The 13,883-nt window shown below is 34.2% G+C and overlaps 1 protein-coding gene across 2 annotated transcripts; it reads right to left on the bottom strand.

Moving 5' to 3' along the window:
- LOC109720525 (phosphatidylinositol/phosphatidylcholine transfer protein SFH13-like) lies at positions 670 to 8,265 on the bottom strand. Of its 2 annotated transcripts, none has more exons than XM_020247701.1 (15): positions 8,066 to 8,265; positions 6,987 to 7,084; positions 6,533 to 6,857; positions 5,903 to 6,002; positions 5,132 to 5,398; positions 4,649 to 4,726; positions 4,456 to 4,557; positions 4,318 to 4,367; positions 4,093 to 4,192; positions 3,800 to 3,892; positions 3,550 to 3,663; positions 2,589 to 2,763; positions 1,493 to 1,875; positions 1,250 to 1,324; positions 670 to 1,148 (listed from the first exon to the last, which is right to left on the bottom strand). In XM_020247701.1, exons 2-15 carry the CDS (start codon positions 6,991 to 6,993, stop codon positions 1,128 to 1,130), a joined length of 1,890 nt encoding a protein of 629 aa, XP_020103290.1. In that variant the 5' UTR covers positions 6,994 to 7,084; positions 8,066 to 8,265; the 3' UTR covers positions 670 to 1,127. The 2 variants fall into 2 exon arrangements, with proteins under 2 accessions (XP_020103290.1, XP_020103291.1); XM_020247702.1 differs by having other exon boundaries at positions 2,589 to 2,757.

Here is a 13,883-nt window from a genome sequence, read left to right as displayed (position 1 = left end):
TTGCTTTCAAGGAAACTAGGGTTACTGTATGTCCATCTCATATATGAAAGCGAACTATTTAAGCACGTGACATGGTAAGTATACAGCTTCTGGATCATAAAAATAGAAGCTCTTTTTCTTTTGACGCAAACCTATTATGAGTTATTTGGTTTTTTAAAATATATATTTAGAAAATAAATTTTTGGCTAGAAAAGTATTTTTCTGTCCGTTTAATTACTATGAAGTGTAGTTAAAAATAGAATTTTCGCTTTTTTTTTTTTTTAACTAGAAACAATTTAAGGATATATTTAATGTTTAGTTGTGTTAGATACTTATATACAGAGAGGGAGTTGAGTTGGAACGTTATTAATAACAAACTCCATTGCCATAAATTTATTGTCGATAATAATTTATTTTCGATAATAAACGATCTGCACCATTAAACTATTCATTAAATAGACACAAAAATAAACATCTAAAAATAAATATTCTTTAAAAAAAATGATGATAAAAATCTTGCAATCAAGATAAATAATTTTTAAAAATCTGAAACTTTTTAGCAGTAAAAGTTTTCATAGATTAATAATGCAAAATATATACATAAATAATTTTTAAAAATCACCAAATTCAGCTCCTAGATATTTCAAATACCCTAAATCAAATTCAACAGTACCGACATAGTACCAATCATATTGCATAAATTAAGTAAAAATAAATATAAATAAAAAGTAATGCATACACCATTTGAGGTTTATCCCCCCTCCTATTTCGTTCACACACACACACATATAGAGAGAGAGAGAAAGAGAGAAACAAAAAAAAAAAACTATAAAAATTTACAGTTTGGAACAGAGATTTTCCCATTTTCTCATCCTTTTTGTTGTTTTCTTTTTTTTTTTTTTTCTTTTTCCTTCTGAATCTCCCTCTATTCCTTTTATGTGGCAAGAGTTTTCGGTTAAAACCGCACATGAAATTAAAAGAAACAAAGCAACAAAGAAAATTACATGGAACACAACTCATGGAATGTATAAGTTATGGGAAAATTTGATGTTGGAGTAGCTTAAACCTCTCGCGCCAAAGCTCTTCCTCTCATCCATTAATGGTTCGATAATGAGCGCCGCATGTATGGTTGATAATCCTGTTTGTTCTTACGAACAAAATCGTCGTCTCTGAATCAAGAAAACGAAGTTGTTAACAAATTTCCAAATTCAAACATCTCTCATAGACCTTGTGTTTAAGTTGTAGTCGCAAAAGAGTGAAAGAAACTTACTCGAACATTCGCATTTTGTACCGCTTCTAGTGACTCTGTGATTTCCATTTGCTTCATCACTGTGGCCTGCAACACCTGAAACAACAAAATAGGAGAAGCGAGATTAAAGATAGCCAAAAAAAAAAGTAAAATTCCAAGAAGTTGAATCTAAATTAAAGCGAGTACTCAGTTAATTGCTTTCATTAAATCAACGAAACTAAACATTACAAGGAGTAAAAGTAATTAGTAAAAAAATAAGCTTACCTTTTTTGTCTTCTCGATATCAAACTCAATGGACTTTATTCTTTCCCAAGATTCGAGAAGCACCCGCTCTTTCTCAGAAGGAATCTCCGCAGGTCTTCTGCTCAGCTCGTCAAACTTCACCTCGAGCCGTTGAAGACGCTCGAGCACAGGACTCAGCCGGTCTTCATTGAACGTTTCGACGGTCGGATGGTCGTCGGGAGTTGGATCGAGTGATTCGGGTGGCTCAGTGTTGGACAAAGTCGGCTCTTGTTTAATCGAGCACCGAATGCAGAAGTAGGCTAGTAGTCTGACCAGGAAAAGAGTTAATAGTTCTACGAGAAAACGGAACAATCCTTCCCTCGAATCATCCTTGATTGTAATGCGACTTTCAATGTTGCGAGTACCTGGAAAGGATGGTAGTAAAATATAACTTTTTGCGTAAAAATTGCATATACTGATATTGCGATTTTCACTTTCACAACATGAAATAATGAAAACTATAATTTACCTGTCAAAAGAATGAAAATTTTCGTTAATTTACCTCCATTCATAGAAGGTTGTTTGCTATTTTAACAAACGGAAACATTATCTCTTTCGTCCCTAGATTCAAGTTTTGAAGCCTGTTACTTGTAGGATCGTAATTCCCAAACTCGAGCTATTAGAAAGATGAAACCAATTTACTTCAAGAGAATAGGCACAGCGCCCCGGATCTCGATTGTAACTCGGCACAACCTGGTCTACCACCATTTCGAATGTGACTCGGCCTAATCTAACCTCCCACCACGAGGCAGGATGCTGGCCCCTTTAACAACCTTACTAATATGTTGACGTTTTGGGTCAGCACTTAAGCTTGCAGCAGAAAATATCCTTCCCATTGTTCATAGGTTACAGCTCACAAGCAACAGCGAAACACGCTTATCTAATTGCCATATCGAATATTTTTTATTAGGTTAAGTATCACTAGTATGGATAATACACACATCAATAACAAGTTAATTAATTTAAAAAGAATACTGACTTCAATGGTCGATGAAAAATGATCAATTCGGATACAAATGTGTCTTTGAAAAAGGCATTATTATAAGTTATGATGCATGAAACTGTTAGTAATCCATACCTGCCAAGTTTGATGCCCCGCTGCCTTCTGAAGGCCGCAGATGCTCTCTGATTTCAAGGTATTTGTCTTTATCCCCCCTCGATCCTCTTCTACCGTAGTCAACAGTCTTGTCGACCACAACAAAATGGTCATCGCAACTATAATACGCCGTAGAATCTCTTGCTCTGACCTGTATCTTAAGGGAAAAAAGAAAACACATTATAAAGAATAAATAAAGCTTACGCAACAGCATTTAATAGCTGCCATGATGCGTGTCGTACTCAATAATTTACTTATCATACGTGCCACTGAAGTACGATCTATGCATTGGAATTTATAGGCATACTTCTTAGAGGCATCTCATTTTCGAAACAAACTTGAAAAACTTGAGATATAGTTTGATTACTTTTGGATTAATGCAAATTATAGAGAAGAGCTTTATGCATACAAATGTTGAAAAATGGATATTAATATATAGGAATTTATGTATTTAAAGAAAACCCGAATTTAGTTTTCATACCACAATGATAACTTGAATGACTTGCATGCAAACTTCTGGTGTTTTTTTTTTGTCTCCATTTATTAACTAATAAAATGAATATTTCTCAAAAAAAAGAAAAAACAAATTCAAGTACACAATACTATGTCGATTAATTTGCACATGCTTATACATAAACATGGTGAAATATTTGTTTAAGCATCGTGAATGCATTCATAGAAACATGGATCAGCCAAAATATTGCCCATTACTTGATCGCATTCTATGAAAGTTGGAAAAGGACACAAGTTCAAAATGAAAAATGCAATATACCGCAGTATATCGTCCTCCACTATTGCGTTGTAACTGATACGATACCGAAATTTTCATTTCAGAAATCACCAAGAGGTCCAAGAGTTTGTCCTTATATGTCGCTAGCGAAGTGAAAATAGCAAGTGATGTAATTTTAAACTGGAAACACAAAAAAGAAAAGAAATAGCTTACTTCTTCGCGAACTGGAGCCAAACGAATACACTCAGTTGTCCTTCTAACAAGAGGGGAACCAAGATCATCAATGTCAGAACCAGATTCAACTGTTGATGTATCACTGCTTCTTCCCTGTCATTCAAAAGTAAAATTAAAGCAAAAGATGGTATAAGAACAGGGAGTGGAACCATATATCCCTTACTACGAAAGAGGTAACCACTATTACAAAACTAAAAGCTAGGGTTGAGCACGGGAGCTTAATACTTGCCTTTAAGAACCGAGTGAATGAGCCCCTTCGCTGTTCTATCTCCGACAAACGTCTTGTATGCCTCAAGAGTTTTGCTTCAGAATTATGCGCAAGCTACAAGTGAAGGCCAAACAAAAAAAAGTAAGAACTTTTGTGCTCTTCCTCTAACTCTTTTTCTTGGTTGATCAAGCTAGTCATATTACATCAGATTGCGTAAGTAAATCAATGAAGCTTCTTCAATTTTATATAACACAAAGATAGTGACAAATTAAGCTACAAACTGTATATTCTCTTAACAGGGGAAGAAATTTTACCTTCAAGATATTAGGATCACTCCATGGCCCCTTATTGGACCTGAGACATCCTCCGTCTGCGGCACACGTGCATGAGCCACCCAAGAAATCCGGAAGTTGGCTAATAAATTAAAGAACTTATTAGGATGCATACTTTGAGAAAAGAAAATCATAGTACAATGCAGGTGTGGGTGTGCGTGTGAGTGTGTGTGGATGTGTGTGTGCGTGAGAGAGAGAGAGAGAAACCTTGAGTCGACGGACTCAAGCAGTCTATTCTGAAATTTTGTTCCCAGGACCTGCATATTGAAATCTACAATTTAAGCGTGTGATGAAAAAGGGAACCTATTTAACAGAAAATAGTATCTTTAAAGATAGAAGTCTAACATGTATCTTTGCTGTTGTCTTTGGGTCAAGAAAACCTTTTACAGTGTTCCAGAGTAGCTTGAAACCATTGCCAGCATTAACGATAAACATTTGATGCAAAGTCTGAAATTGTGGACAAGACGTATTAATCACTCACATGAACCAATAAACGATAAACAAACAAAAAAAAAAAAAGAACGCACAATTTAAGTACCTCGGGATAGTAGTCACTATCTATTTTCTGCATTTTGAGCAACAATTCTCTAGCTGTTCTGCTGAAGTTCTTCAGACCCTGCAGTGTGATTGGCACAAGAATCTCAGAAAATGTTAATTACAGAAACCAGAGGCAATAACCTAGTGTTTATTCTATACAGTTAAAGGCACCTAGGGATAAACTTATTTAGTTCTGTTGTTCTTGTTTACTTGCCAAACTCATCATTCTACTAAAAATGATGATGCAAAGATAAGTTACCGCTACATTTTTCACTTTCGCTGTCAAACAAACCCAATAAATTAAAGAAATTATCCCTCAGTGCCATCAACCATATAGAACATAAGAAAATTCATGTAAGGAGGGTTAAAAAAAAGAACAACATAATGGTACCAAAAGGAGCAACTAATTACAAGCAATTCAAATATTTTGGTGTTCTCCTAACAAATGAAAGACGATTCATAAGATCAAAGGGCCTTGTCGTACCACACCATCCACATCCAAAATAGTGGTTGTTGAATCGATGTGTCTCTTTGCGGCGACTGAACACGCGGGAAACCTATCGCGTAGGGCTCTCTCGAACTCCTGCACGTGATACTTTATGTAGCGATCCACTGTCGTGATGTGCATAAGTTTATTGGGTTCGACTTTCCCGAGCTTTTCTATGTATATGGGTCTTCCCTCTTTGTCGACTCCATGGTAACCCTGGGGATAGTAGCGCAACACTTCCTCCAACTCGTCGAACTTGAAGTCCTAGTATTCAATAAGAGGCAGTATGTTGGTTAGAAATAGTACTTCATTGTAAAGCTTCAAATACTAGTAGCAGAAATATGAAAGGTCGGAGAATAAGGATAGAAGTGAAAGGTAATAGCAACTGTTTCGTTTCTTTTCAACTTCCAATTATACCACATCAAATTAGAGAATGGAAGCAGACAATCACATAGTATAGAAAGAGAAAGTGCAGTAGCGGTTTGTTGTTTTGTTAATACGTAATTTGCAACATATGTTGACTCGTAAATATTTCTAAGGTGTTTCATGCTATAACAGAAGTTTGCTTAAAACATAGTTTAAACGGCACACACAACATAAACAATTTGCTAACTTTTGATGCAACTAGAAAACTCCAATTGATTTGGAAATTTAGTTAAGAAAAATAACTCACAGTTCATGTTTGCTTTGGTAATTGTGATGTTTGCTTTAATTCTCGTCTTTGTTAGATGTTATTGTCCTACAAAATCTAGCCAATTGTAACCTCACCTCTAATATAGTGTCGGCTCCAAATTCTTTTCTCCATTGCAACATTTCAGCCCACATCAGAGTAGCTTTATCTATGTCGAATTTCCTAGCCTTCAAAAACCTGCACCCCGAGATGTTGAGAGGAAATTGTTAGTTACTCTTTCTGCCTAAGAACGATTAAAAGAACAAAGCAAGGAGTTCTAGAAAAATTAGTCATTAGACAGACAAGAGAAACATAATATGTTCACTCTACCAACAAGTTCCTTGTTCTCTCATTCATTAATTTCCCACATGAAGAACTAGAGTATTCGGAATATATTTGACGAAGGGATTGTTTATCTTGGTTTCTGGAACAGCATCTCCACTACAAAAGAAGCCAGGAGTTTCGCCCAAAAAAAAAAATCTAAAACTAAAACCTTCATCTCTTAAGAGGAAGTTGAAAAGCTTCAATTTGAAACTTCTACTTCTCGTTGTTGCAGGAAGAAATCCAAGGAAATTTTAATTTATAATAGAAAACCATTAAGGCTTCTTTCAACAATTCTACTCGAACAACACTTTTACAGAAGCTTCGGCACGACAAATCCCCATTGCTACATTCCGCTAAGAAAATAGAGAAGAAACAGAGAGGTAGTTCGAAAATTCTTTACCAACCTAAGAAGCATATGATAGTCGTTATGCTTGTCGGGCAAAAGATTCCTCGAGATGACCTCTTGTTGGAAGGTGTACACTGCACGCTCCTCCTGCTCATCCCTCACATCCTCGATTGAGACCGAAGAAGTCCGGCATTCCACTTTCCTCTTCCCCCTCTTCTTGAGGGAATGCGTGAACCGGCTCGACGCATTCAACGCCTTCTTCTTGAGAGACCCGATCGTCAATCTCCGCCTCTCGTCCTCCGAATTCTCCACATCCGACCTCCTCTCTTTCCTCACATACTCATGCGCAAGGAGCCCATCTAGACTCTTCGATCGGTAACGGGCTTTTCAATAAGGTAAGATCACCCAATAATAATCAGAAAAATAGAGAAATTACCAATGATTGAGTATAAACATTATAAAATAGCATTGAAACACAATTAAAATCTAAACAACCATGGACCAAAATTTACCTGACATTTCAGAAGGCAACGGTGCAATAAATCTTAAGCTATCGATGGGAATCAAACTACGAACAATCGACCCAGATTGCGAGCTTATAACTTCTGATCTGATGTTCAAAAAGGGAATTTAGAGAAAAAAAAAAAAAAAAGGCACTCTTATTAGTCAACTACAATAAAAACTTAAGACTTAGACAAAGAGAACAGATACAAACAAGAGATCAAACATTTCATATATATAAATAACAAAAATAACAAAAGAAAAAGGTAACTAATACCCCAAATTTCAATGATTCTTGGAGAATCTTCACCAAAATCGATTTTTTCAAAGGTTATAATAAAGTAAACAACAAGAAGAAAAGGATCCCCTAAAGACCCAAAACATCAAATGCAAGTAATTCTATACGAAGGCTCAATATATATGACAGAGAACGCGCATTTGATCCCACACGTTACCCAAGCTCTAGCGATTAATCGCATTGAAAACCTAACCCCAACACGCATTACAGCATCAATAAATCAATAAAACACGCATTAAAATCTCATTAATTCGACAATGACATCTCTTAAGAAACCACTCCGAAACCCCAATTTTTGGGGCCAAAAAGCGATTTTTACCTCATTTGGGACGGATCCGAAGCTAAAACAGTCAAAAGTAACTGATCAAAATCGCTTTTAATACGTTTCGATGATCAATTTGAAATGCTACAATAACATCTCTCAACAAACCACTCCAAAACCCCAATTTCTGGGCTCAAAAAGCCATTTCGACCTCATTTGAGACGGATCTGAAGCTCAAACACTCCCAAAAAAAAACTGATCAAATTCGCTTTTATTAAGTTTAGATGATCAATTTGGGATACTACGATAACATCTCTCAACAAACCACTCCAAAACGCCAATTTTTGGACTCAAAAGGCCATTTCGACCTCATTTGAGACAGATCCGAAACTCGAATACTCAAAACAAACTAATCAAATCCAAAACCCCAATTTTTGGGCTCAAAAAGCCATTTCGACCTCATTTGAGACGGATCCAAAGCTAAAACACAAAAAAAAAAAAAAAAAACTCATCAAATTCGCTTTTAGTACCTCTCGATGGTCAATTTGAATCAAACTGCGGCGGCGTGAGATCAAATTAGGAGATGGTGGAGGCGATTCGATCAAATTGAGATCAAATTGAGAGAGAGAGAGAGAGAGAGAGAGAGAGAGAGAGAGAGGTGTCCACTGCGTCGGCTTCGTCGTTTATTAGGGCGCGTAGAGAGAGAGAGAGAGAGAGATAAGAGAGAGTAAATAGAGAGAGAGAGAAGCTTCGAAGATTCCTCTTTCTCTCTCTACAATTTTCTATTTATTTTTTATTTTTTATTTTCCTTTTTTGTTTTTAATTTCTATTTTTGTTTTTCTAAGTGGGCCAAAATATGCGGAGCCGTCCCTGACGTTTCACATTATTGCAACATAGACCTTAAACTATGGAGAAAGAGTTATTTGCACAAATATTATTTACATAATTTTAAAAAATTTAGTTAAGATGCACTAATATCTAATAAAATTTGTATCATTTTTTAAAATTTTAAATACTTAAATATTATAATGTTTAAACTTTCTCGTATATTATGGGTAATAAAAGTAGCGATTTTACAAAATAATTCCGAAATAGCCCCTTCAACTATATTTATTTACATAATTTTGGCCAAATAAATTAAAAATTTAAACAAATCGAGCAATAATTTTTTCAAATTTAATAATTTAAAACTCCTGCAAATCAATCAAAATCAGATTAATCAACTACTGATATCGAAATGATCCACCAAATTTAACAAAAATTATTATTAAATTAATTATCCTATCTTCAGTTTGATTTGAAAAATGTTTTAAGGACCAAACATTGAGATTGAAATAGAACAGGGACTGTTCGTGCATTTTTCTCTGAACGCTTCTGGGATAGCGCGGCTTTGAAGAAGTACTACTTGTCGGGGGTAATTTGGTAAAATTACTGTGCCAACAGAGCGATCTCAGGAGAATCCTCACGACTACTACTTACGTGGGGTTTCAAATAGTGGGGTCCACAAACGAGCCGTTGGATTAACGTGTTGGGAAAGGTACTGGGGTTTGGCGTGAGAAACTTTGTCGACGTGTGAAATAGCAGGGGATAAAAAAATCGGCGTAGTAGTGCTCGGGGAGGCGAAACACTACGGCGCGGGAAATCGCAGCCAAAAATTTGTACCCACCCCCTCAATTATACAACTTTGTGATATTGCCCCCTCAAACGAAATTATTTGACAATTTTAAAATTTTATTTCTTATTAAAAAATTGAACGATTTAGTCAATTAATTCGGAAGTTTTACGAAATGTTTCGCCAATTTTATCAAATTTTAATTATTTTAATTAGTTTTTAGCAAATAAAGCTAAAATAATTGATAATTTATGGCTAATTGAGTCGTTAAATTTAATAAAATTTGAAATTAAGGGTATCAATTGAAAATTGTGAGGGGCTGTTTCAAAACTTCTTATAGGTGAGGGGATTAACTATTAATTTTTTAAATTAAATAATTTTATTCGAATAAATTAAAATTTTATAGTTTATGCTAATTTACAATGAATAAAACTGGATAAATCTATATAAAAACTTATATTTATAAAATTAGAAGGTAAAAAGGAATCAATTAAAAATAATAAAGCTAAGGGATCTGTTTCAAAACGCACTAAAGTTGAGGGGGCCTTCCGATACTTTTACCTTCCCTTTTTTTTTTTGGACTTCTCTTCAAAAAAAGGTGTGTGTATGGTTGGTGACTTTTCCGGGTTCGCGTGCCACTTTTATTTTTAAAAAATTAAATAAAAAAGAAAAAGAAATGGATTAAAAAAAAAGGCAAAATTTTTTAAAAAAAAATTTAAAAAAAGGAAAAAAAAAAAGTGACTTCATGTAACCTCGCACTTTCCAGCTGTTTGTTATAATAATAATTATTATTAATAATTAATAATAATAATAATAATAATCATGCTTTTTCTTTTAGGAAAAGCAAAAAGCACTTTTGTCTCCCAAATTTGAAATAATTACATTTTTTTAATTTTAAAATTGAAAGTATTGACTTGGTTTCGTTCCTGGTGTTATTCAAAGACCGATCTGTTTATTCAAGTATAATAATTTCGGAGCTAATTTTAAATTCTTTTATTCCGTGAAGTCGCATGGGTTCGATGCTCGTCTTTAACATTTAGAGACTATTTTGCTGCATACAGTAACAACTGAAGTGTTGTAGTTAAAATTACATATAATTGGAAGTGCACAAGGAGGCTCAACGGCAGCAGATGAAACTACGCTAAAATTGACTGTAATTCTAACTACAGCGGTTGCAGAGGGTTACTTTAAAGAGAATGTAAGTTTACCTATTTAATTATATTTTAAAGAAAAGATAACTTTTTTCTATATTGGGAGTAAGCTCACCACAACTGGGTTGCAAATGGATTCGGGCTGGTGGAGCTCCGGCCTGAGCCGATCAGCACCGAATGGGATGATAAGTGGAACCGAAAATACAGAAAAATATAACATGCTCTGAATCCGCCCAGATCAGCCAAGTAAATAGAGCTGGCGGCAGGAGATCCCTTTCTTCTTTTGATCTGTTCTAATTTATTGAAAATTCATTAAAAACCCCGGTCCAGCCTCGATTCGTCCCAAAATAGAGCGGTAAGTTGGGGGCCAAAACTAGGATTAAAATTAACCGCCCCGATCTGACATGAAACGAAGCGAGAGATGGGGGACCCCTCTTTGTGGCCCACCCCCGCATTCGCCCTGTTTGCATCCCTAACCACGACATATATAAAGTACTAAAATTTTAGAAATATGTCTCTGAAGTATACACTACTAAATAAATTATTTATAATTTTAACACTTATTACTCTACCCAGCAAAATAAGATACATATAATTATAACGGTTGCATTTCAACTACATATATTTTTAACTATATTTGTTGATAATTAGGTTATATATATATATAATTAATTCTTTGACGGTCCTTTTCGGAGTGTGTTGCAAAATAGCAATTTTAATTTGCAAATGCAGTGACAAACGAAGCCTTAATAATTTAAGAATTAGCCCCTAAAATTTTTTAATAAAGACCTTTTTAACTTTTAAATTTAATTTTTTATAATTTAGTAATTTTAACTTAAAATTAATGAACTTAATTATTTTTTAGAAAAATAATAATATAAATTAACAGTTAAAAACTAATAAATTATAAAACTTATAAAATTTTAACATCACTAATAATACAAAAGTTCAAATATAAGAAATAAAAATAAAATTGAGGGGTCCATTTCAACGGCGAATATAGTTGAGGTGGGTCTCCGCATAATTTTACCCCCATTTCCATGCGCAGTGAGGTGGGGGCCGCATAATAAATGTATGCGGTGTAGCGGAAACAAACGGCGCGAGTACGACACAAGGAATGTAAGTAGTAATGGGGAGCGTCTATGCGTACGTGGCCGCATAGGGTAGTTATATAGGGACATACCGTATTCCAACTAGGATAGGCCATTTTCAAATAGACCATTTACCTTTTAGTTATTTTGATTTAGACCCCTGAGGTTCTAATTTTATAAAAATTAATTTTTCACAAATTTATTTCAATTCCGCCAAATTTTGAAGAGAGAGAGAGAGAGAGAGAGAGAGTAATACATAAATTTTTAAAAAAATTTAAAAGACACATTTTTATAGAATAATTTTTATATATTTTTTTAGTGAAAAAACAACATGAATACGACATGCCACGTCGCGTCGTTTCGAAATCTTCTAAAATATACACCACCGGGTTAGAAATGTAAATGGATCCGGGTTGGTGAAATTCCCGCTCCGATCCGTTCCGAATTAGACCGTAAGTGAAAACAAAAGATATAAAAAAATATATATAATTCGTTTTGAATCTATCTCGATTCATCAAGTAAATAGAGTCGGAGGCGGTAAACACCTACGAATTACGATCCATTCTAATCCGTTCCGGATCCGCACCGATCCGATAATCCGGATCCGCCCTATCTGCATCCCTGTTTATGAGTTTGGTGGGGCCCACCCTGATGTGAGAGGTGAAAAATGAGACATAGTGGGACCCCTCAAAACTGTAGGACTTATTTGAATTAGACCCCTCAACTTTTTCATTTTCTCATCGAGGCCCTTTCATCTTTTTTTTTTTTTTTGAAGTTTCATAACTAGTTACATTAAAAATTTTGTCAAATTTAATAACTCTATTACTTATCAGCGGTCTAATAATATTACTCGCTAAAAAGTGACTTGAGTTATTAAATTTAGTGAAATTACCAATCAAAAGTTGAGGGGTCTTGTCGCGAGAAAAAAGTTTGATGGGGCCATTTCAAAAGGTCACATTGTTGAGGTGTCTCCATACATTTTTGCCTTTCCTAGAGATTCTTTGTCTCATGCTGTCAATGCTGGCTTTTTCTTTTTCGACCAAAGATTCATTGGGGAAATAAAATGTAAAAGTAACCCCTGTACTTTCCTTATATTGCAATTTAGTCCATATATTTCTCACTATTTTATATATATATATATATATTTATCCCCTTGAACTTTCACTTATATTGCAATTTAGTTCTTATGGATTAAAATTTAAAAAAATGGTGATTTTTTTTGTTAAAATGATCTTTGGTCAAGTAAAGTGGTAAAATTATTATTTCTACGTAAATATTATAATTTTATCCACAACTGGGAACTGAAGTGTAATATATACGAATTGATTTATCATTTGTAAAATTTAAATTATATACGAAGATTTTTTAGTTGGGTGCAAAATACATGATTCAATTTTTTTTTTTGTTTTTGGTTTATGTACTATAGTAGTTAGAAAATGATAAGTTTTTTAACGCGAGCCAATAAGAACGCAAAAGAGAGATACACGAAGAACACAAACTATTTAACAGAAACTCTGAAAGCTAATTATATTAACCACACGCTACGTTACGTATATAAGGTCGATACCCGAATAATAATACTATAATTGAAGATACTAAATTATAATATATCTTTAAACCTAAACTAATCAGAAATTATCAAATAATCGAAGACAAAAACAAGAAAAATACAAAAAAATTTGAAAATAACCTAAAATTGCAAAAAAAAAAAAAATAGTGGCATAAATAGCGAAATTTTGAGTCTCAAACTTGTCCAGAATGGAGGCCTAAGTTTTCACGCCGATTGTAAAAATTGCCGAACTCAGTGAAATTTTCAACCCAGCTTGGTTGAATCAGGTTTTTCCAGAAATTCTACCGCTAAATTAACTAGCCACATTATTTTCTTAAATTGCGGCTAAATAGTGATACGGCGGCGTCCAAACCCCCGCTTAAGTTGCGAGAAATAGCGAAAGTTGTTTCTTAAAGAGATACCAACTCACCCTAATTCATGTAGCATGCTTCATTATACCTTCACCCTTTCGATTAATGAATTTGGTTAATCAATTTAAAATGTTCTTCGATCTAAAAAGCAATGCTCGCATTTGATCACACTACACATCTATATTATTATTCGATATCTTAGTGATGTTTCTCGAGAAACTGCCATGTTTAGAAACATTTTATTTTTCACTTTATCGGCGCGCAATCGAAACCTCGGCCTTTTTCGTCATCGAGGGGAGTTAATTAGTGAACAATTAGCATAAGCAAATATAATTATAATTTTCCAACTCTTAAGTTGCTTAATTTGTGGTCCTTGATCTTACTATTTTAAAAAAATAAATAAAATAAAGAAAAATAAAGCTCCATTAGTAGGGTTAGGTTATTTAATTTTTGTCTTTAATTTGGTAACAAGGAAGGTTCCAATTAGGGTTAGGTTATATTTTTCTAATTAAGTGGTCCATTTACATGCTCTCTCTCTCTCTCTCTCTCTCTCCAAATACATATACAAATGAAA

Source organism: Ananas comosus, linkage group 14, assembly GCF_001540865.1.
Source record: "Ananas comosus cultivar F153 linkage group 14, ASM154086v1, whole genome shotgun sequence".
Classification (NCBI taxonomy): domain Eukaryota; kingdom Viridiplantae; phylum Streptophyta; class Magnoliopsida; order Poales; family Bromeliaceae; genus Ananas; species Ananas comosus.
Note: the sequence above shows the minus strand (reverse complement) of the source record. Positions and strands in the feature narration are given on the sequence as shown.